Below are 25,334 nucleotides of genomic sequence, written 5' to 3' on the forward strand. Positions count from 1 at the left end.
ACCCTGTGATAGTGTCACATTAGGGTCACCATAAATCAGAAAAGACTTGAAGGCAACAACAAAAGCAACAGCAACAGCAACAACAGCAGCAACAAACCATAGATGGAATAGAGTGGAATGATCATGGACAAAAAGCATGATAACGCCTGTTAACCCCTTCAAAATATTAGGGAATGACAGAACCAAGCACCTTCAGAATTTTAAAATACTTTAAAAACTTTTTTTCCCTAATAGTTTTACTAAAAATGCCTCCCATGTGCCACATGTTTATATTCTATTCCCCAGGACTGTATTTGGATGAAGCAAAAGCTGAGAAAAGTCAAGTTCTGTTTACTTTCCCAGTTGAAGGCTTCTTCTGGGCCTAAAGGAGAAACTGGGGGAGGGAGGCAAAAATATGGAAAAAATTCCTCCCACCTATCTAGCATAGGGGCATTTTTATTAAAATATTGACAAAAATGTTGGGGGCAGCAGTTCTAGAAACATCCTTGGGAGCTACATGCACTTTCCCTACCTCTTTTTTGAACAAACAAAAAAGATTCCCTATAAATATAAAAGTGATGGTGCAATGAAAGGGATCAGCCTGAATCTCTCCCTCTGTGCTGATCTTTCCATTATTAATTTTAACTGATTATTGGCATATTGCTTAATGTGCTTGCCACACCTACCACAGTGTTTTTAAATATGTGAGAGGGGTTGTTCCCACATTGTCCACATGTTGGGAGAGGTTCTGGGGTCTTGCTAGATTCCTTGTGGGATATTCATGGGGGCAGAAACCTTGCTTCCTGGTTTTGTTTGGTACTAGTTGCAGTCATGTTGGGTGACTTGTTCACTTGACCATTTATAAAGTCCTTTATGCCCTAACTACTCATTAGAGGAAAGAAAGTTGTGAGGGGCTGATGCAGTTCTTGAAGCACAGTAATTGTGTGGGGAGAGGTACTGTTTTATACATTGATTGCTTGTATTTATGCATGCATGCATGCTTCTTTTACATGTGATGATTAACTGGTTTCACTACCTGCTTGAATATAGAAAATGAATTCCACATGTATAGTTATGGAGGAATGTGTTGGGGCTTGATGCATAACAAGGGTGGTGTCCATACCAGCCAGATTACTCTGGGAGCAGCCCAGAGTATTCTGGCCCCAGAGATGCCTCAGCTTCTCCCATTACCTGGGCCTCTCCATTATGATGCTAGGTACCTGTTCATATGCATATCCCACTGTGCTGCCTGTCATGGCTGCCATTGCAGCAAGTCACATGCAGACAGGACAAAAGCTATGTGTCATGGGACGTTATCAGACAAGGGAAATTGGAAGTATAATCCAATGGCAATCTGAATGCAATCATGGGTTTAACATTATTCCGTGATAGACTACCACACGCAACTTCGGGCAATGGGAAGTCAGTCCGAATGCAGTCATGGGGTTTCACATTATTGCGTGAGAGGTGATCACATGCAATTTCTGGCAATGGCAAGCTATTTTCGGGCAATGGGAAGTCAGTTCGAATGCAATTGAATTCACGTAAATTCGCTGAAGTAGTGAATTCACGTGAATGCATCCTGGCCCCACTTTCTTTTCATTCGAAATTAAGAGAAATTCCTCCCGTGTGATAAACTCCATCATGGCTTGAGATGGACAAATATGTCAGTTCTGATTTGTCATATACACTTTCTGGTATTCTGTTCAGCATTTACAATCTTGTAGGCCAGACTTACAATACCACAAATATTGAGATTCACTTTTACTCCACTGAGGTGAGTATCTGAAAACAGGTCTTTTGCAGGGGAGGGAGGAATGTTTTATTACATATTTTAATGTAAAAGATGCACATGTATTTGTGTTAATACTTTTCTGAAACACTTCAGTGAAAATACCAGGCAAGAATTGAACATGAATATTCGCAGGGAGTAAACCAAAGAAATCATTTATCCTCATATGCGAAAATGAAACAGCTGGGTATTTACATCCCTAGATGACATACAAATTGAAGATGCTGCTGGTTACTAGAGTTCTCAAATGACAAGCTCATATGTCTGAACCCAGTCGTTTGTGTCTGGTGTAAGGCAGCAGTGATGGGTGAGATCTCTTGTTCCTATTCTCCTTGGTTGACAGAAGACATCTTGCAAAGCAGTTATTCAAAAAGAAGCAAGTGAAAAAGGCAGGAGAAGTCTGCATCTGAGATGCATATACTCCAAGGTACAGAAGTCATCAAAATAAAAGGAATACAGATCTGCTGCATTCAGTTGATTCATTTTCTGGTTTCATGACATGCTGGGTGCTCACATTCAGGAATATCCAAATGTTAACCACAAACGTCTTAGCAAGGCTAAGTGGCTAGTCTTTTGGACACAAGCTGAAAAGACGGCAAGAACAATTGTAAGTGCCAGTACTATGACCAATATGCCCTAGACACATGCACAGAGCAAATCTTGTAAAACCAGGAGCACTGCAAAAACTCAACATGGGTCACAAATTTATGTATGTATTTATTTGTTTGTCTGTTTGTTTGCCATTCATTTAGTAAACCTATGGTTCTGCCTGATACCAGTTGTTTGCCATTCATTTAGTAAACCTATGGTTCTGCCTGATACCAGTTACTATCATGGTGCATTTTTATGATGCAGATTGCATCTCCCTTTTAATGCCTCATAGCCTGTGTGGAAAAAAAGTGAAGAGCTCCATCAGTGTGAACCTTGTCCTACTCTTTCAGCAATTTGTTCAGCAATTGCATGCTCCCCAGTACCCTGTGCTAAGCCAAAGAGCCAGAGCAGGCATGCTGTTGGTGTTCAGCCCACCCTGCTATACAGTAGCCTCCCTGCCCAAGTTGGTTAAAGTGGTCTCAGAGGTAGTTCTGGACAACTTCAGAACCTTGGTCATGGGGGATTTCAGCAACTAGGCCAAGGTGGTCCTGACAGGGCCTGCTGAAGAGTTCATGGCTACCATAACAGCCATCTCAGTACATGTTGGGTATAGCCTACAGCACCCATCTAAATATTAACCAGGGCTGACCCTGCTTAGCTTCCAAGACTGCACCTTTTTGTAGGGGAAACTGCAAAATAGGAATGGGGAATAATTTTTAACCCAAAGACTATGTTATGTCCAGCCGAACACATGAGGATGTGTTCAGAACACTTAACGCCCATCCTGTCTTTCTCACACACACAAACACACAGAGAGAGAGTCACGAAGAAAGAAAAATTTCCAGAGAAGGGAGATAATGGTTTTTAAAATTGCTGCTGTTCAGGATGAATGGCATCTTCCCTAACCAATCACACCATAACATGTATCAGTTCTAGAGAGAGCCAGTATGGCTTAAGTACTGGACAAGGACTTCTGGAGACAAGGCTTCAAATTCCCACTTGGCCATGGAAACCTACTGGGTAATATTCTCTCAGCCTCAGAAGAAAGCAATGGCAAACACCTTTTGAAGAAATCCTGCCAAGAAACCCCCGTGATAGGGTCCATCTTAGGGTCTCCACAAGTCAGAAGTAACTTGAAGGCACACAACAGTAACAAAAGCAACCACAAACTATAGATGGAATAGAGTGGGATGTTCATGGACAAAAAACATAATACCCCCCTTTCCTATGGTACTGAAAATAAATTGCAGCTTTTACCAACATGTTTCAAGCATGTTGAGTGGGGTTGATGAAAGCTGTTGTCCTAAACAGATGGAGGGAGCTCCGTTTGAGAAAGCTGGTCAGTGCATGGGTAGGTAGTGTTGTGAACCAAATCAACTGTGCCACTGTCTCACCTGAACTCCCTTCTCCTGAATCAGCACAGAATCCACTTCTTGTCAGTGTCAGCATCAGCAGTGAGGGAACACCAGCGCTTTCTATCATTGCGACCAGCTCTGGTGCAGGTGTTGTATGACTTGCCATGAAACACAAAGGGGAAGATACAGTCCATTTCTAATTACAGAGGGGAAAAAGAAGCACGTTAGACTGAAGGGGTTAACTTTCATGATTCTTCCCACATTATGTAAGCAGTGAAGATCTTGTACCATATCTGTCATTAAGCTCCCTGCACCCACATTTCGCTTAATCTTTCAGGCTGGCATTGAGCTATGCAGAGCTGGCAAAAATTCAACAGGTGCGGTTATCCCAGTGACATGCTTCATACACAGACCATAAATTTTTGCCTGATGCATCTGCAAAATACTTAATGCAAATTCGCAACCTCAAGAGCATGCAGTGAATACCCAGGCAGAAATGAAGTAGGTGCAGTTGTTACCCCAAACGCTTGATTAAATTTCTGCCTGAAATCTCTATTTGAGAGAAAGGGGATGTGGAAATGCAGACGGTTTATGTCTGGATTAGTTAAGACCCTTCACTCTTTCATCCATCCATCCACCCACCCACTCATTCATCCATTATCTATCCATCTGATTTCTTCATGCATTCATACTTTCATCCTGCTTTACAGATAAAACATTCTTACTCAAAGCAGTTCACATATATCAAATGGCCTTGCTGGACTGGAAACCAAGTCAACAAATGTTCAGAATTTGACTCATGGGAAGTGATGTAGTAAAGCAAGAGATACCAGGAACATTCACAAAGGTTCTAATCTTCAACAAGAAAGGATTTCTTGACACCAAGCCACTCTTTTTGTTAAAAGTATGTCACCTTCTATGAGGATAGAATTCAAAGGTATAGCTATGTTAATCTGGAAAATCAGTATGCAGAGGGATCTTGTAGCACCTTTGAGACCAACTGAAAGAAAGAAGCTGGTAACATGAGCTTTTGTATACTTGAGCCTACTTCCTCAGAGGCATGTTTGGAGTGGAGAATCCAAAGACAGACCTATATAAACTGGTTGTGTGTGAGAATACCAATACAAATTCAAAACTTTGTGGGTATGGAGATGAGGCAACAAGTTCAGTTTTAATAATGATGGCGTCATAGGGGGACAAAGGCAGGAGGAAGGGTGTTGCATAAAGCCAAGGAGAGTAGATAACCATATGAATGAGTATTGGGATGTAGTATGGAAACAGAGAGGAAATATGACGAATTGGTCAAGGGCACCCTCATGAGGATTGGCGTTAGATAATGTTGAAATGCATGTAATGTGCCAAGAAACCATTATGATCAGTCAGCTTAATTCATTGACTAAAACCTATACAATATTTGATTAACTGAGCAATAGCCTTATAAATAAAAACAGTCACTTTCTCTCTTGTTTATTTGTCCCTTCTGTTCTACTCACCATTGCATAATCTCCACTTCAAGCCAGTTTGGGAGTCTGGAGCAGTGGCACACCAGGCTTTTCCCTCATTTTGATCCACTGAAGTACAGCTTTCATACAATTTTCCTTTATAGGTGAAAGGAAATATACAGCCTGTCTCTGAATGGAAAAAAATGGAGCCAGAAAGACAAGTAAAATAAGCAGTTACATTCCAAAATTCCCAGACACCCTGAAAACTGTAGTTTGGAAATATACTTTATTTTCTGAATTCCTGTTTTGTTTATTGGTTGGTTTTTCATTTTAGATCAAGGTTGGTTCAAGCACTGAGAAGTTTTCCAGAAACTGCAATACGGTGGGTACTAGATGCAAACACACATGAATGTAGGAGGTGAGTGAATCCAGCTGTTTGCATTTAGACAGACAGAATCCTCTGTATTTAAACTGATCTTCCTAAATGTCTTTTAGCAGAAAATAATGCGATTTTAAATGTATTTTAATACAATATTTTGAACTGAGAATTGTGTTGGAACATCCAGTAAGTGCAAAGTCTGTGGGCCAGAAAATTTCAATCAATGTAATAATCCATGATGTGTTGATTGGATCTGTTCATACTGGAGTTCACAAAGACTTGAATCCTCAGGCATCCCAGTATAAGGAGCAGATATAGTTATGTCCAAGGCAGCCACCTGAAGATAGTAATGGGTAGCAAGAAGGTTGCCATTTTAATATTCTCATAGCCCCTGGATGCTCTGGAAGTCTGGGACATTGAAAAATTTTTAATGGTGGCTTCCCAGGCCTAGCCACTTAGTAGAGGGGCAATGAAGCTGGTGTCAGTGCTAGTGGATCTGTAACCCCTGCAGTTGCCTTTATAGGGTTCAGGTAAAGAATTTCTCCTTTTTGGTAAAACTGTGACAGTTAAACAAGTTTTAAAAAATCAGACATAGGACTCTATCATACAGGAGGTTTTCTGTGAGTAAATCGCCATGAAATCATCATAAATTGTGAAAGAAACATGATTGGGCTTCACATCCCCACACACTTCTCTTGTCAGTAAATCATCATGGAGGTGTCAAGCTCACTTCTCCAGTGAGTAAAGCGTCCTTGGAGCCACCATTTGGTATTAATGGCATCTTCCATTATTACCAAATGGCGACTCTATGACAATTTATTGACAGGAGAAGTGTGCCCTCATGCCTCTATGACAATTTATTGACAGGAGAAGTAAGCCCTGATGCCTCCATGACAATTTACTGATGGGAGAAGTGCACGGGGGTATGAACCCCGATCATGCTTCTTTCACAATTTATGATGATTTCATGCCTGTTTACTCACTGGAAGCCTCCTGTGTGATAAAGTCCAAAGTATAAGTCACCACTAGGTGGCAGCACAACATAGATGCTAGAGGAATAAACTACAGGTGCATGGAAAAAATCAGATCGATCATGACTCTTTTTATTGGGGGAGGTTTGAACTACTGGTAGTATTTTTCTCATCATTTCTATTTTTAAATGCTTGAGTTTCTGCACATCCACATTAACTCCATCTTTGCTGACCATGTTCAGCCACAGCTACTTTTCTTAGACTTTTGATTGAAAATAAACACAGAGAAATTAAATTCTCACTCATTCCTCTCTCCCACATTCAAATTTTGGTAGAATAAGGTGTAAAATGAACAAAAACAAAAAAATCTCAGCCAACCCTAGTATGTCAGAGTGGAGCAAGAACTGCCATTTACTAAGTCTCACCAATCAACTGAGAATTAATGTAGCCAAGCAAACTAGACACTGTGAGAAAATGATGTTGCAAGCCATCCAATATCAGATCTCTCCCAAAAAAAGATGTTGGTATAGGATTTTCATTGATAAAAACTGAAGAATAAGACCCAGAGAAAAGTAAATTCTCTCCCGTGCTAGTTTCTTACTTGTGATAGTACAAAGGAGCCATTTCTTGTCTATGTCATAGTTACTAGTAGTGGCACACCAGAGCTTCCCATCTCTTCGCCCATCTTCTGTGCAGCTGCTGTAATTCTTACCATTATAGATGAATGGAAAGACACACGTAGGTACTTCCTTACTTGTACCTGGTCCTGCAGGATGAGGAAGAAAGGATTATTGATGGACAGCAACAATCCTCTGGTCTCGATACCATGTCTTCTTCTCCTCTTAAGCTAGTCCACCCAGTCCATCTTAGAGAAGAAACAGATAATTCACAGATACCTGCTTATCATCTAATGACTGCACCACCAAGTGGTGACTCCCATGTATGAGTGAATTATCATTACACCAAAGTAAAAGGTTTCCATATCACCTCCATTGCAATGCTAGTGTTAATCCACACATTCCATTGCAAACCTGGGGATATGCCAGTAATGTGGTAAAGCATATATTTTGCATGCATAAGGTCTCAGGTTCAGTTCTCAGTATCTCCAGGTTAAAAAAAAACATAGTATTAATTAATGAGAAAAGTTTTTGTTGCAGACTATGGTGCAACACTGACCAGTCTAAGCAGAAAGTACTGGGCTAGAAGGATCAGAAATCTAACTCAGCACACGACGTATTATTTAGTTAGTTGGCTGGCCGATTAATTGACTGACAGATTTGTATTAGGTTTTTCTCCCAAAATTAGAATCCAAGGCAGTTTACAACATAGTTAATAATACAAGCACCAATAAAAGCACAAGAAGTTATAAATGTCACAGTACCATTAAATTAACAGTATTGTCTCATATGGATAAGGCGCAGCCATATGAGCAATATTGTTGGCATGAAATCAAGCAATGCACACTCATGTATGAAGTACACAAAGGTAACAGAATAGGAGTTGCTCATTATTTATTTCTGACATATTCCTATTTTTCACCCATACAGGGAAGCATAAAGTCTATTAAAATTCATATCATAACACATAAAACATAATAAACTTACACACAAAGACCTCCATCCAGAGTAACAGATTATATAAATAGTAACTGCATTTATTATCACAATGATGGTATTTTGTTTTGCATTGTAATATCCAGTTGTATTTAATAAGCATAAAGAAGTCACCACCCAATTACATCCACACAAGCAGAGAAGGCCCAACATAGCAGGTAGCAGAGACCTAGATGAGTAGAATGCAAGAAGTCCTGGTCCATTCTGATAGAACATAGAGATAAGAACAATTCTTAGTAGTTTGTATAATGCTCTGTCTCCCCTTAAACACATAGGCACACAGTCATTCCAACTGCAAACTCTTCTTGTTCTGATTGCCTGCTAGGGAGAGAATTGTAAACTGTTGAATTAAAAAACACAATTTCAAGATGTGGAGTAATGATGGGTCACTAACCCATTCAGAAACTTTCCAACAATACATCCTGAGGCTCCCTCTAGTGACTTCATCCCCATTTCCTTCTGCTGGATTTTGACTCCCTCACCTGAATCCTCCTGACAGAACCTCCATTTCTTGTCGGTATCATAGTTGCTGCTTGTGGCACACCACAGCTTCCCATTGCTCTGCCCATCTGTAGTGCAGTTTGTATAAATCCTGTCTTCATAGATGAATGGGAAGAAACAAGGTAGGCTCTTCACATTCGCATCAGGTCCTGAATTTTAAATACATCAGAGAGGGAAAGCATAGTCTTTAAGGCAGCAACATTAATTCAGCTTTGTTACCCTATTTGCTCATTCTCAGAGACATATATTGTAGAAGTCACAGGAACTTAGAAAGCTGTCCTATACTGATTCAGACTGTTGGTCTCTCTAGACCAGTATTGTTAACACTGACTGGTAATAACTGTCCATGGGGTTTCACCTTTTCCTAGCTTTACCTGTAAACACTCTGGATTGAAACAGGGACCTTTTGCAAAATGCTCATTCTGCTAATAAATTCTTGTATCTTTCATTATTTTTGCTTTAGATAAAGAATTATATTAAGCTTTTTAACGTATAGCATTTTTCACCTTTTTATACATTATTATTATGATTACCATCACTTATTTATTTATATAGTGCCATCAGTGTATATGGAGCTTTATGAATAAAAGAACAACAACAACAAAAACCAGCTAGCCCTGCCAAAGGTGTACAGCCCAAAACACACATGAAAACAGAGGAGTTTACCATACTGGGAAAAAAGATGGGAGCATAACATAATGATCCTGTCAAATGTTGTGCAATTTGGATTTTCCTGTGAATAAAAAGCGGCACCACAATTCCTCTTTATTCACGGGGTAATTGTGGGATATTTGAAACATCGTGTGATAATCTTTGCCAAACTGTCCAATATTGACGGGAGGATCCCTCTATGCTCCCATCTTTTTCCCCATTCTGATAAACTCCAGAGAGAGAGAGAGAGAGAGTGGAGATTATTGTGCCACCAATTCCCACCAGGATAGATGTGTATTGTAACCATAGCAGACAGACATGGGGCTTATTGGACAGCCCCATGGCCAGGCCATAGACAGCCTGTATCAAATCTGGGCTTCTTCCACAGCTCCCATTCTTGAAAAGCTGCAAGAGAAGTTCAGATTTGATACAGGCTGCCCACTGCCTAGCCACAAGGCTGTCCAATAAGATTCATCTGTTACAGTTACAACATGCATCTATCCCAGTGGGAACTGGCAGTGTGATCATCTCCAAAGAGGCAAAAAGAAAAAGGAATACAAATATAAAATTATGCAATACAATTGTAAAAACAAATTATCAAAATTATCAAAACACAAAGCAATATAATATAAAGCAAACATGCATATACATAACACCTCTCTAAAGCCCTCTCTTTAGTTCAAGGGTTAGGGCTGTATAGGCTGCAGGTCACATGCAGTCCTGCTTTAGCAATAAAACAATGTATAAGGTGTTGTTTCCCATTGAAGATCAGAGCATTTGTATTTTTACTATTAAAAATGCATGCCTTTTTCTCCTCCCACCTGTGATATTACAATACATCCATTTCTTGTCCACATCATAGTTGCTGCTGGTGGCACACCAGAATTTCCCATCAATCATGCCCTCTGTTGTGCACACATCATAAGAGGTGCCATTGAAGATGAATGGAAAGATGCAAGATGAGCCTTCTACATTTGGGTCTGGACCTGATTGAAAAAAGCAGAGGTGGGGACAAGGATTTATGGACCACCCAGAACATAGACATGATTCTATATTAAAGTATGATATCATGAGAGATTAACAGCCGTACATATTTCCTCTAGGGTGGGAGACATAAAATCCTAGTGGTAGGCAAGGAAACCAGCTAGGTGACCTTGGATGTATCACACACTCTCAGCCCCAAAAACCCTAGTGCTAGCCTACCTGTGACATTGCAATACACCCATTTTTTATCCACATCATAGCTGCTGGTGGTAGAACACCAGAATTTCCCATCACTCATGCCATCACTTGTGCACGTGCTGTAGGACTTGTCCTTGAAGGTGAAGGGGAAGATGCAAGATGGACTCTCCACCTCTGGAGCTGGTGCTGAATATTAAAAATAAAAAGAAGCCATGTACAAGGAAGATTGTATGGGTCATAGCAGGTGTCATTGTAGATAGATGTTGGAAAAGTTGCCTTTTTTTACTACAATTCCCAGAATCCCTCTGCAAGAGATGGCTGGGGAATCCTGGGAAATGAAGTCCAAAAAGTTCAAATTCTGGATTTTCTTTACACAAGGAAGAGATAGGAGATCAACAAATCCAAACCTTTACGTACATCATTCAATTTTGCTGCTTACAAGCTCCCAAATATTTTTGCCCCATCACCGTACTGCTACTGCTATCTCAACAAAGAAATCCCAGCTGGAGTCAAAACTGAAGGCCCCAAAGAAAAAAATTATATTGTGAAAAATGGATGAGGCACTGCTGCTGCCCTCTACTTTTCAACTACCTCTTTTAATTGAGGCCACTCATTTCCATTCAGCTCACTTCTTTAATAAACTAAAGCCCTTTCTTGTGTTCTATAATTATGCTCCTCTACAAGGAGAATATGAAACTGAAGCATGCCCCCAGCAGCACACTCATTGCTTCCTCTGCACCCTCAACATCTTTATGTTAAACTGGGAGGCTTATTGCTTGACAAAAGAAAGCCAACATGCAGTGAGAGAGAGGTGGCTTTCTCCTTGCCTTTTCTCATGCTGTTGTAGCATTTCCGTTCTCCTTCCAGAGGGAGATGGTTGTAAAACCATGCCTTTTGCCAAATGCATTTTTCCACTGTGACAAAAGATACACTTTTATGACAGTCTCCCTTGGTAAGAGAAAGGATGCAGAGAGATAAGGAGAAAGTTGCTTCTTCATGCTGCATGTCAGCTTTCTTTTGTCATGTGATAAGGCTCAGGGATTGCTTCAAAGGGATAAAGACTGAACAGGCAAATGTTTGTATAATTCAGAAATTCTGCTTTTCTCCATCTCATTATAGAGGGGTTATGATAATATGTTACACCTAAATGTGATCTATTGCTGACGTTTAGGTGTAGGAGGCATGTTTTCAGAAAAGCAAAGCAGGCAGCAAGGTGGCAGTAAAAGGTGCTTCCTGGTTAACATATAGAAGACGTAAATCAGAAAAGAAGACTCAAAAAAAGCTTCTATAACTTCACTAAAGCCATTGAGTTTAAAGCAGGGGTAGGCAACCTGTGGCCCATGGGCCGGCCGCAGCCCGGTCCTGCCGCCGATTGCCGCCGGGGCCTTTGGGGCCCTCGCGCGCAGGGGCAAGGGGGGCAATTGTCTATAGACGCCTCAGAAACATGCATTTATATTAACATTTTTTTAAAAATCAGCAAATTTTTTTGCATGTCCTCCACTTTTTTTTAAAAAAAGTGTCCACCATTTGAAAATGTTGTCCTACATTTGTCCCGGTTTATTTATTTCTTTAAATTTTTTAAAAATTATTAAATTATTTATTTTTTGGCTTTGGCCCCCCAGTTGTCTGAGGGACAGCAACCCGGCCCCCGGCTCAAAAAGATTGCCTACCCCTGCTTTAAAGTTAGGTCTTCTTGGTGCACATTGCTATTTCCTTCTCCTACCTCTTGACTCCTTTACCTGACTCTTGACAGAACTTCCCTTTGTTGTCAGCATCATAGCTGTCTGTGGTGGCACACCACAGTCTCCTGTCTCTCCGACCATCGGGTGTGCAGTTGTTGTAAACGTTTCCCTTGTAAAAGAATGGGAAGAAACAAGGTGGCTTTTCCATAACCTCACCAGGTCCTGTTGTTTGTTGGGGGGAAATGATGTTATTATTGTAAATATTACTATCACATGTCAATTATTAAACTATTTTTTTGTACAATCACTAGCAATATTATTCCAGTTGATGCCTATTTACATTATTCAGTTAGGAATTACTTATATTTCCTTAGAATTTTGTTCTTTCTTACAGGATCCTGAACCAGGGATATTAACCTTCATTAAGTTTCTTCTTTAAGGTAGCAATGAGTAATTTTAGCAGCTCTCTTCCTGTTGCAAGAGGTCTTTAAAAACCACACCTTTTTTGCAGACTATTTCCAGTGTGGAGCTTATCCAGAGAAAATTTCATACATGGCTGTTTTGCACAGAAAACAGCACTTTCTGCACATAGAATAACATCTCAACACTGAAATACCAATTCCTGTGTGGAGAAAATGCTGTTTTCTGTAAAAAATAAAGTATGTGTGAACTTTCTGCAGAATAAATCTTATATTAGTTATCTTAGCTTATATTCTATTAGTTTCTCCACAGGAAACTGTACTTTCTGCACAAGAATAGATATTTCTGCATTGAAATATTATTTTTCACACATAAAATGCTGTTTCCCTTGTAAAACAACTACATGCAAATTTTGCACAGAATAAGTCCTGAAGTGCAAAAATTTTTGTCCCAGGATTCTTCTTATCAAGTTTCTCAGCATTCGAACCATTTTTGGAATATTTCCAAATATTCTTTCCATCCCTATAGGCTCAACCTCAGAGAAAGGCAATGACAAATACCATCTGAACAAATCATACAAAGAAAACCCCATTATAGGTTCACCTTAGGAAACAACTCTGAAACAACTTGAACACACAACTTATCATTAATTCACAACTATTTACTTGTAGACTCTGTTTCCAAAAGATGCACTACCTCTCAACCCAGTTTCTTCCTCTTTCCCCTTTCTCCTTACCTAAAGGTTCACAATATGTCCACTCCAAGTCTGCATTATAGTTTGTGGTGAGAGAACACCAGGGCTTCTTGCCCCCCATTCCATCTGTTGTGCATGAGAAATAGCTCTTCTGGTTGTAGATGAAAGGAAACACACAAAAGCTCTTGGGGTTTGCATCTGGCCCTGAGTAGAGAAGGACAGTCAGAGTTCATGGAGGCCAAAGATAATAAGAAGCCAGTCATGCATAAGTAGCCAGCTATGGACTAGAACTAAGGGTCACAGTGCTTTCTCAGTTGGATTCACTGAGTATATAAAGGAGCAGCCATGACATCTGCATCTACCAAATGGTACAGACTGGGGACCATTCACAGCATATGATCATAACAGTAGATCCCACTTTAACTCCAATGACAATATCCTATCAAATCCTGGTTCAAAACCTTGTAGTTTGAGGAGACAGTAGTGCATTCTGGCAGAGAATTCTAAATGTTCTTCCCTTAAATGCAAATTTCAGGATTGCATGGGATTCTGTTAGTACTATAATAGTGTAGTATAAATGGCTCATTTCTCCACTTTCTCATGCTGAATGACTCCACAGCCAATCAGAAGCTTGTCACCAGATTCTGGTAGGTCCCTTCAAAACACATTCCTCCCTATCAAATAATTGTAAGAGCCACCATGAATCTCATTCAGGAGAAAGGTTGTATATTAGTTAATTAATTAATTAATCTCGCCCTTCAAAAAAAATTACTCAAGCTACCTATCTCTAGCTACAATAAAAATACAATTGGTAAACAGTTTTGATCATTCTGTTGCCTATTCCTCTCCATGATGGTAGAGACAATTTCACAGTTGCATAAAATTTAAAAATATATGCAATTACATGAAGAAGCAACGGGAAACAAATGTAGAAACAGAATCCTGTTGCTTAGTCCCAACTAGGAAAAGCACCCTGAATCATTTGCTAAATGGTGAATCAATATCTAAGTAAATCTGATTCATTCAATGGGTCTATTTCAGTCAGGACTAACAATACGTTTCTGGCAGTACACTTATTCCTTTCTCACTTCATTCTATCCACAACCCATTTCATTCTAACTTTTCAGTAATTATGGACTCCCTTTCTCCAAAATTAAAGGAAAAGCACATGCTACTTTCTTACCTGTGACATTGCAGTACACCCATTTCCTATCCACATCATAGTTGTTGGAGTTGGCACACCACAGTTTCCCATCACTCATGCCTTCTGTTGTGCATGTATTGTAGGAAACACCCTTGTAGATAAATGGGAGAGCACAAAGTGGATTCTCTACCATTGGACCTGTTTCTGTATTTTAAAATGAAAAAGAAGCTGGAAGTAAAGTTTTATGAGTTACCCATAGTTGTGCTACCTATAGACATGGAAGCTGTCATATTGGATTCTACACAGAGATAACATAGTACCACCAGATGTCAAACAGCACAAACAACATGCAAGGAGTCATGGAAGTTGTTGCTAGGGTCCCATTCCTTACAGAATTTCAATTTCTTCTCAACATCATAGTTTATGGTGATATCACACCACAACTTTCCTTCGCTCTGCCCATCTGTGGCACAGTTCGTGTAAATCCTGCCTTCATAGATGAAGGAATATATACCACAATCTTATTAGGTCCTGAGGTTTTTTTAATAACAAAAAATAATAAAAGCCAAGACAGAAAGATAATTATTTCTTCATAAATATTTTGATGTAGATATTTTGCACCTGAAGTTCCCAAACACAAATATTATTGGAAGGTTTACAAGGTCCACCAAAAAGTAGCCAAGAACTTTGTTGTCTCTTTCAAACAAGAACAAAACAGCAACAAGAAAAGCCCCGCTCCACATAAATACATCTAGAACTAGTGCCACCTAGGGAAATAAATTTTCATGTATTTTATTCTTGCATACAAGAATCTTTAGGCCATACATTCCAAGTTTTGTACACAAGAAAAGAAACTTAAAGTTGTAGAGGAAAGGAAAAATGCACAGTTCCTTAGGATCTATATATTTCCCTCTTAAGCTGAGGAAGGAAAGCAAAGACCAAGGCATATTGGCATGGCCAGCATGAAGCATAATGTTTTCTAGTGCAGAGGTTAGGCTTATATGTGCTCCAATTTCTTTCATTCATTTAAAAAAATCAAAGGTGTCTCATACATCTCACAAGCATCTCTTGCATTGTGAACAATTTGCATTCTGTGTCATGTCACAAATTCAATTCCTGGTCCTAGATCCCATTAGATATTTTCCTCTCTAGACACAAATGCATATTGTCAAAGTATAAGATAGGGTAAATAACAAAGATGGAGTAAAGGGCATGAGCCATGCATATTAACATTGCTATGACACTGGGCAGCTCATAACCATTTCCTGTATTGCTATGTACTGTATATGCATTATCCTACTTGAGAGTATGTATTTTCCCTGGAAAATGATTAACCATCCATTATGAAGCCAAGCCCTCCCTCCAGTCCATCTGCCTTGGTCCAGGCCTCGGAGGTAGAGAAGAACTGCTGGACCTCTTACCCTTTCCCTCCACCACTCCCTTCTCCTTCTGTGTCATGTCTTTTTAGATTGTAAGCCCAAGGGCAGGGAACCGTCTAACTAAAAAGATTGTATGTACAGCGCTGTGTAAATTTACAGCGATTCATAAATAAAGGTTAATAATAATAATAATAATAATAATATAGAGATGTTAGAGGAATTCAGTCATTGTAATTCCACATATGGTAAGATGAAATTCATATATATTGCCAATGGATTGAGCAGAATTTCAGGCCGAAACAGACTGAAAGAGCCGGATGTGCACAGCGGCAACAACATGCCAAAACAAAACCTTATTTAAATGTGTACTTAAATGTGAATAGTCACACAGATTTATTTCTATGGAGCAATACATGAAAGGACATTGAATAGGAGCACATTGATTTGCTAATCCTTACGGTCAACTGATCATCTGTGAGAGTAACCAGAAGTTTTGTCTTCTACTACCTGTATGGCATATTCCAGACCATTTCTGCTTCTGCCCTTCTAGACATTCTTGGGATGAAGATCCAATTTGTCATCATGCAGTTTCCTTCAAATGTGAACCCATTCAAACTCTTTTTCAGCCAGAATCTTCCTCTATCTGAAAATCTATAGAGTAATCCTCCTCAAATACTAGTGGACTATATTGTTTCACAGGATTCTATTGAATGAGCTTACTTTTTTTGAGTTCCAACTAAAATAAACACTTTGATCAATATTTCTGAAACATGCACAGACTTATAACTTTAGTATTTCTAAATTTTAGATCCAGTGTAGAAATATTTTATAATTTTAGTTCCAAAATACTTGGGGCCTAAGAGTAAGTTCATACATGAATTAGCATTTGCTGACTTCTTGCCATTTCATCAGGACTAGGCCAAACAAATAATAAACAGTACATCATCAATGCAGAAACATTTTACACCTGTTCCCCTCCATACCACTTTGCATTCCCATTTGATAATAGGTGGTGGAAACTTGTCTGAAGCAGTTTCGTTGCTGTTCATTCTGGACCCCACTCCTTTTTAAATCTGCAAAAACAATTCTTCTGCTCCCCTCCTACCTGTGACATTACAAGGCATCCATTTCTTGTCCACATCATAGTTGCTGGTAGTGGCACACCAGAGTGTCCCATTACTCATCCCCTCACGTGTGCACATGCTGTATGACTTGCCTTTGTAGATAAAGGGGAAGATGCAAGATGGACTCTTCACCTCTGGCTCTGGCCTCGAATCTTAAAAAGAAGGCACATATATATGATTTGTGTATAAAACAGAAGGAGATATCATTTTGCATTACTCAAAGATACCATGACAGTACAAGCAATAGCTCCTAATATAAGATCTATGGAAGATGAATTCTCAAATCTAAACATTTATGTACCCTTATCCTATCTCCTTTTGGTGGCACCCCAAAACATTTCATTTATCCTCCCATCTGTAGTGCCACTGAGGTAAACTGTATCCTTATAAAGGTTGGGGCCATACTGGGCCTTCTCAGCAGCTCCCCTGGCCTTGGGCAATGGACACATGGGACCCAGAAGGTGGCTAGCCACCCAACCCCAGCCTTCAAAGTCCCATGTGGCCATTGCTACGCAGTCGCTGCCACCCACCCACCTTCCGAGTCCCGCATGGCCATTGCCATATACTATCCCAATGGATGATAACCCCCTCTGGAGTGTCACCTGATGTGTCTGTACCACCGGAACCGCCCACCCCAGTTATGCCACTGGTTTAGAGTGGCATGAGGTTTTTTTTATTTTTAACATGATCAATGAGGTTATATTGTTTTAATCTTGTTTTAATTGTACTGTTATTTAATTCTTTGTTTCACTTTTCTATAAATAATGTTTTAATTACATCTTGCTTTTTACATGCTGCAGCCTGCCTTGGGTCATGCATAAGGAGGAAGGTGGGATATAAATCAGATCAAGTAAATAGTAAACCTTTGCACTTTTGGCACCTGAATCATAAAAAAAACACATTAGCATCCATTCTATTAGGTGGAAGGTATGAGAAATTCTTTGGAAGTTTGTAATCTTCTCTTATCTTGTTGGCAGTAGTGGTGATTACCTTTTAGTTATTTATTCAGCCAACTCACAACACCACCTCGTGGTAGCAAGTAAACCTTCCTCTGGCCAACCCCTTCGCAAATCAGAATTCCCACATGCAAATAAAGTTCCATATTGGAAGGCACAGACCTATTGTCACAACATCTTGGACTTCACAATGAAAGCCAAAACAGCATTCTGCCTCTCTTGCCACAGAGATTGTTCCTAACTCTCTCCACTATCTCCTACCTTTTCAGAAGGGCGGTATACAAATAAAATTTTATTATTATTATTATTATTATTATTATTATTATTATTATTACCTGAAGGTTCACAGTATGTCCATTGCAAATCAGCATCATAGTTGTCAGTAAGAGAGCACCAGGGCTTCTTGTTAGAAATCCCATCTGTCGTGCATGATGAGTAGGATTTATGGTTATAGATGAAAGGAAATGCACAGGGTCCTTTGGGATTGGCATCTAGTCCTAAACAGAGTGGAGTAAAAGACAGAGACATTCACACAGTGTTAGAAAAACAGCACTATGAGAAGAAAGAGAGATAGTGGATAGGATGTTGAGCTAAGTTGCTGAATCCCATCTCCAAAATTAATTCAGTAGGCATGCAGTTTAGCTTCCCACAGTTTATCTCCTTTATCACTTCTCTTCTCAAGTGAGCAGAGAGCCAGTAAGGTAGAGTGATTTGAATGTTGGACTAGAACTCCAGGAGACAAGGATTTGAATCCCTGCTTAGTCATGGATACCCTAAGAAGTAATACTTTCTCGTCCTCAAAAGAAGGCAATGGCAAACCTCCTCTGAATAAATCATGACAAGAAAACCCAATAACACTGCCATAGTTCATAGAATCATGGAGCTGGAAGGAGTCTTAGCAAGTCCAACCCCCAGCTGAATGCAGAATCTCCAGCTACAGTACCTAAGTGGGTAGCTATCTGGGCTCTTTTTGAAGACTGGAGAACCCACCACCTCTCTAGGCAACCACTGTCAATAAATTTAATAAAAATCTACCATCCTGCAACTTAAAACCATTAGATCTGGTAAAACCATTAGACCTGGTCCTCCTCTCTGGGGCAGCAGAGAACAGATCTGCACCCTCCTCTCTGTGATATTTAAAGAGTGCAATTGTGCCACCTCTCACTCTTCTCTTTATCAAACTGAACATGTCCAGCTCCTTCAACATTTCCTTGTATTATTTGTGCTCCATACCTCTTATCTTCTTTGTTACCCTTCTCAGAACCTGCTCCAACTTGTCTATATCTTTCTTAAAATGTGGCACCCAGAAGTACTCCAGTGAGGAATATAGTGGGGATATTATTTCCCTTAATTTGGAAACTGTGCTTCTATTAATGTAGGCTAAAATAGCATTCACTCTCTTTGCTCCAGCATCACATGCATAGACCAAACCTTAGGCCATATTCCTCATCCCACTGACATGGAAACCACCAGCTGTGGCTGCACACTCTTCTTTTTTTAATCCTTTATTGCAGTTCTCCCTTCCTCTCTGGTTGCCTCTGTATCTACACCTAAGCTAGAAAAAGTTTGCCCTCTCAGAGATTTCTGAACTGCACCTTCCATCACCATTTGCCATTAGCTTTGATGGCTAGGGCTGATGGGAGTTGTAATCCAATAACATCTAAAGGGCACATTTCTCCCACCCACGACATAAAGATTATGCTACAGAGCTTCATCCTACAGTTGTGCTCATTTATGGATGACTTCATCTTGTCTTAATGATTTTTTTAAGTAATGTTCCAAGGTCCAGATTTCTATATGTACATTTATCCACTGTTTCTTCCTTTCTAGAGTACCGGTAATTACAGAAGTCATCATTCACCACCAGTTCTCTTACTGGTGTCAGCACAGTAGCTCCATTTATCATCCCTGTCGTAGTTTCTTGTGGTGGCACACCAGAATCCTCCTTTCTCCTCTTCAGTACAGGTGTAATATGTACGGTTCTTGTAGATGAAGGGGAAAATACAGGGTTTACCTCCTGAGTTTCCTCCATGCTCTGAATAAATGGAGAATAACGGTTTCAGTAAAGAGAAAAGTGAATATGTATAACAGTAGGCTTAAAAAGTAGATATGTTACAATTTGTGTGTACTTACTCCAATCCATTGACAAACCCCTTGACTTCTTTAATTATTCTAATATATAGTAATTCTAGAATTTATCAAGTAAGCATACTTGTAGAAATTACAAACAGAAGCTAATGCCTAGTCTTCTTTATGGTGCCAGTTCTGTATGAACCGGACACAATCTTGCTCAGCAGTAATGGGCAAGTTGTAAAGACATCATATGCATGGTTATGCATTGCCTACAGAGTATATTTTTAGCACAGTTCTGACCTACCTACCTTGGACAGAACAGTGCTTCCATTGGCCATCCTCATCATAGTTGGCAGTTGTACCACACCACAGTTGCTCATCAATAGCCCCATCCTTGGTACATGATGAGTACGATTTCCCATCAAAAACAAAGGGGAAGACACAAGATGGAAAATCTGAAAAGAAAGTGTGGGAAATTAGGGATGAAATTAATGTGGGATAAGCCAGGAATAAGGGCACCATGAAATTCTGAAATTCTACTAATCTGTTGTTGGGTGGTGATAGAGAATAGGATAGGAAAGACCCAATTCAACCCTGTTTCTCTTCCTCATCAATTAAGAAATGAAATTCAAGCATTTTAGACAATAACTGCAGCTCTCCCTGTTGGGTAAGGTTTTGGAATTATATGAGCATCATCCACTTGCATACACTCTTCTCAATTCAACCCATGATGTGCTTAGATAAATTTTCTCCTGTTTGCATGTATTACCTTTCCTGAAAGTTACAAGAACTGTGGAGGCCACAAGCTCTCTCTTGCTATCTATTATCTATCAGTTGTTTGGTAGGTTGTTTCTCAAGATGTACAATTTCAACAAAACTTTAATATCCCTTCAGCTGCATCCCAGCACTGTAGTCAGATGTGGCTCTTTTCCCTTGAGTCATGGACCAGTAAAAGCTCTGTTAATATCTGCCACAAGAGTGGAGTTTCCCTTTACTTGAAATAAGGAACCCTCTGCTTGGATGAAACTTCCTAAGGATAACAGACCCAATACAATCAAGCAGATGTGAGAAATCAATAACTTCAAATGAACTAATGAAACCTGTAACATATACAGTTTCAACTATAGTAAACATATATATTTAAAAGAAAGGTAACCTATAGTATAAATTAAATGTGCATTAGAAAATCCAAGGTAGGTTGATTTTTCAGCTGAAATGTATTAAGCTGATTTCAAATCCATTTATTTTATTTAGTTTATTACATATCTTTCCCATGTTCCAGCCCACACCTGCCACACAACGTATGGTAAAAGGCAACCATCACAACACTCTGATTTTTCTCCACCCTTATCGATATGAGGCCACTGAAATCAAATGAGCTTCTTGTGTTTCATTTATTTCTGATTCGTTTTAATGGGTCTGTTCAAGAATTACTGAGTTTGCTCCCAGTATAGACTGTGCTCAATAAAACAGGTCCTTACAATAGTTTTAAAAACCTTATCCACCCAACCATTTTCTAAAACCATTTCCTAAACCTACTTCAGCAGCATAAAAATGATGAACAGTGTCCTTCCCACCTTTCATCAAAACTTTAGCAAAGTAAATAGAAGTTGAATTTCATTGGCTGAGTGTAAAAAGACAAAACAAACTGGAAAGAAATTAGAAGAGTCTCTCAGGAGAAAAAAAAGGCAAACCAAATTCCAAAGAGTAACTTTGATGAACAAACAGAAATTCAAACTGAAACTATCAATAGCTAAACATTCTAAAACCTGAGTGGATGGTCAACCCCATCAGTTTTGAGTTTTCCCAGATTTGAATTGCTTTTTAAAACATAAATCAAGTTCTTTCTACCCTATGTATGAAGACATGTTCAAAGGCTGGTATCCTAAATGACACTTTCACCCAACCCTATGGGAACTCCAGGTCATACCAATAATATTTTTTTCATTCTCCTGCCATAGACCAACCAGGTACAAGCTTGGGGTCACCTCATGAGTGCATAAGCCTTGAGGAAAACATATCCAGCCCCCCCCCTCCATTGTTGTTTTCTGAAGTCATCGCCTAAAAATCTAAGACCCTCCTTTGGCATTAATGTTACCTTTGCCATCTGCGTGGGTTTGTTGGAAATTGCAGACAAATGTCAGGAGAGCTAGGAAACCAAACATCTCACTTTAGCTTGCTAGTAAGTCTGTAGGATATGAATGATTACATGTTCCCCTTGCTATATAATCTCTGTTTGGCCTCTCCCCACATCACTTTCCCAGCTCAAGTGAACATTTCCTTCATCCTGGAGGAACCACAGCAAAAATGTTACCTCCTTTTTCTCTCCAGGAGAGCTGCCATGGCTGGTTGCCATTTTCTTCCAAAGCTAGCAGGTCACCACAGCCTGGTGGTTGTGTATGGAATGGTGGGAAGGACTGAGCTTTCTGAATTTTCCACTGGTTACTGTGAAACATTCTTTAACTAGCTTTTACCAACCATAGCTTGGACTCCAGCACTTATTATAATAAGCCACAGTAACCCATAGTTAGTGGTGAGGGGAGTTGTGGTTCAAAAACAGCAGGGGGATTGAGACTGGTTATGGAAGTTCTGGGCAGATTCCATTTCCCTAAGATCTACCTTTTACTCTTCCAGGGCCATTATGTGATGCCAAGCATCCTACGTTTTATGTCATTAAACTGAGTTATACTGCTGTATACAAGATTATCTAAATAATGCCACTTCATCTTTGAATAACTACAGCTATCTGTAGACATGATGACACTTGAGTAAAGATTATTCTTCTGAGTATTTCAGAAAGACAGGGCAAAGCTCAGCCCTCCATTCATAGACCCCTTGTTAGTGGGAAAGCAAATCTGCTCTGGGTTTCAGTCTGAATTTTTAAAGGAGCTACCCAAAATTCTAGAGATTAAGAGTCTCTCAGAAGGAAAGTGGCAACCCAAATTCAGCAGAAACTTGGATGAATAAACAGGAATTCAAACTCTGCACCATGAATAGTTCCTTTGAAGTTCTGACAAAAACCAAAGTAGATTCACTGCCCCACTGATATGGAAGCCAGCAGCCTCCATTGTCATTCATTCATTTCAATGATATGCAACAAATATCAATCCATTCACGTCAATAAAGCCACTCAGTGTCCATGCATTGTTCAGTGATGAGCAATTTTTACAGGCAAATGTCATCCATAAGGTTCTTTGAAAGTATTAGAAAGCAAGCAGGATCATATCAGCGTCCCTACTTCCAAACTTCCAATCTGTTAGCTGTGCCTGAATGTGAAGAATCTTCTTCCAGACAATATGTATTTCTGTCAATCAGCATTCCTTAACCAGATGCCTTTCAAATGCTTTGGAAGTGATTGCTCATAGCTCTGACATCACTGGAGCAGTGAATCCACTTCAGAATGTAACCTGAATTTTAACAGACGTATGCAAACCAGCTGCCCAAACATCCTCTATATATTTAGCCTACACGGTTAACAGTCCATGCAGAAAGGGATAACAAATATACATAAAGATGGCATAAAGGAAGCATGATGCCTCCATTTTTAATGTCAAGGACACACTGTATTCAGGCCCTGCTACTTTGCCAGCCTATGCCACCAGTGTTCTCTTCATATGGCAAGCTTGACAGACTGCAACCTATGCTTTAAGGATGCCATCCACACTGCAGCTCTCAGACAGCAAACCCCAAAAACCAATCCCATATCACCATAGCATTTATGACACCCTAGACTCAGAACTTGCTCCTTAATCTGGCAAATTACATCCAGTATGAAGACCCCATTCACACTGATAGATTGCTTCTTTGAAATTTGACTTTTGCTTGGCTTTGACTGCACAATCATTTATGAACTATTGAAACTGACAGCCAGTTCCCTTAGGGTTGCCATAACCCGGCTGCAACCGGGGTTTTCCCGGTTTTGGCGGCACCTGCCCGGTCACGGCACGGGTGCAGCCAAAAACCAGGAAAAGCCTGGTTACAGCGGGGTTGCTAGGCAACCCTGGGGACTCGCTGCCCTCCTCCTCCTCCACCGTGCATGGCCGCGCGGAGGAAAAGGATGGCAGCGAGGCCTAGGGCGGAGGAGGCTGCAGGGAGGCGGTGCCTCTTGGGCGCAGCCGCGCCAACCTCCCCGCCTCCCTGCAGCCTCCCCGCCTCCTTCCTGGTCTCCGCAGGGGCCAAGAAGGAGGCGAAGCCCTGGCCATCGCCGACGCTGTCCCCGCCTCCTTCCTGGTCCCTGCGGGGGCCAGGAACAAGGTGAGGCCTCTGCCATCGCCGGCGCTCTCCCCGCCTCCTTCCTGGTCTCTGCGGGGGCCAGGAAGGAGGCTAAGCCCCGACGATGGCTGGCGCTCTCCTCGCCTCCTTCCTGGTCTCCGCGGGGGCCAGAAAGGAAGCGAAGCCCTGGCAATGGCCGGCGCTCTCCTCGTCTCCTTCCTGGTCCCTGCAGGGGCCAGGAAGGAGGCGAGGCCCCGGCCATCGCCGGCGCTCTCCCCGCCTCCTTCCTGGTCCCTGCGGGGGCCAGGAAGGAGGCAAAGCCCCGACGATGGCCGGCGTTCTCCCCGCCTCCTTCCTGGTCCCTGCGGGGGCCAGGAACAAGGTGAGGCCCCAGCCATCGCCGGCGCTCTCCCCGCCTCCTTCCTGGTCTCCGCGGGGGCCAGGAAGGAGGCGAAGCCCCGACGATGGCCGGCGCTCTCCTCACCTTCTTCCTGGTCCCTGCGGGGGCCAGGAATGAGGCGAGGCCCCGGCCATCGCCGGCGCTCTCCTCGCCTCCTTCCTGGTCCCTGCGGGGGCCAGGAACAAGGCGAGGCCCCGATCCTGGCCTCCGATCGCGGCGAGCCCCGGGGCCCAGGTGGGGAGGGAAAGCCTCCTTAAGTGGAGGCTTTCCCTCGCCGCTTGGCTTCCGCTCCCCTCCGCAATCACGAGGGGAAATGTAGGACAAAATTTTCAAATGTAGGACACATTTTGTGTGTCCTACATTTGAAAATTTTGTCCTACATTTTCCCGGTTTGGAGGTCCGGCACTATGGCAACCCTAAGTTCCTTCCACATCAGATGGAAAAACACAGAGTTTAGGGGAAAATGAAGCTAAAAAAACTATGATTTTATTGGAACAATATGTAAAACACTAAAACAAGAACTAAAACCTGCTGTGAGGCTTATTCTTGCCTGTAAGCCACACTTTGTAAGTTAATAGGTAAAACTGGGCTTGAAAACTGCAATTCCCAAAATAATACAAAACTATAACAATTCCTCTGCGTCTCACACCATGTATGGAAACGAGTACACACAATATTATTATAGTTACAGAGTGCACAAACAGAGGCTTGGTTGAAAAGGGATATACAGTATGCCCAAAACAGATAAAAGTGTCAAAAAGACCAATGCAGTTGTCATTCAGACCATGCGGTTT

General features: G+C 40.9%; 2 protein-coding genes across 2 annotated transcripts; both read right to left on the reverse strand.

Annotated features, from left to right (window-relative positions):
- Positions 1–3,776: 3,776 nt before the first annotated feature.
- Positions 3,777–12,358, reverse strand: LOC149275791 (epididymal sperm-binding protein 1-like). Its single transcript, XM_089504334.1, has 7 exons — positions 12,196–12,358; positions 10,478–10,642; positions 10,096–10,260; positions 8,605–8,772; positions 7,111–7,275; positions 5,211–5,348; positions 3,777–3,913 (listed from the first exon to the last, which is right to left on the reverse strand). The coding sequence occupies exons 1-7, from the start codon at positions 12,344–12,346 to the stop codon at positions 3,777–3,779; spliced, it is 1,089 nt and encodes a 362-aa protein (XP_089360460.1). The 5' UTR covers positions 12,347–12,358.
- Positions 12,359–15,309: 2,951 nt separating this feature from the next.
- Positions 15,310–22,093, reverse strand: LOC149275792 (epididymal sperm-binding protein 1-like). Its single transcript, XM_089504300.1, has 6 exons — positions 22,027–22,093; positions 20,237–20,383; positions 19,732–19,890; positions 18,191–18,352; positions 16,881–17,039; positions 15,310–15,314 (listed from the first exon to the last, which is right to left on the reverse strand). Exons 1-6 carry the CDS (start codon positions 22,091–22,093, stop codon positions 15,310–15,312), a joined length of 699 nt encoding a protein of 232 aa, XP_089360426.1.
- Between the last annotated feature and the right edge of the window lie 3,241 nt (positions 22,094–25,334).

Source organism: Sceloporus occidentalis, unplaced genomic scaffold (assembly GCF_023333645.1).
Source record: "Sceloporus occidentalis isolate IW3139 unplaced genomic scaffold, rSceOcc1.0.p SCAF_265, whole genome shotgun sequence".
In the NCBI taxonomy this organism is placed as follows: Eukaryota; Metazoa; Chordata; class Lepidosauria; order Squamata; family Phrynosomatidae; genus Sceloporus; species Sceloporus occidentalis.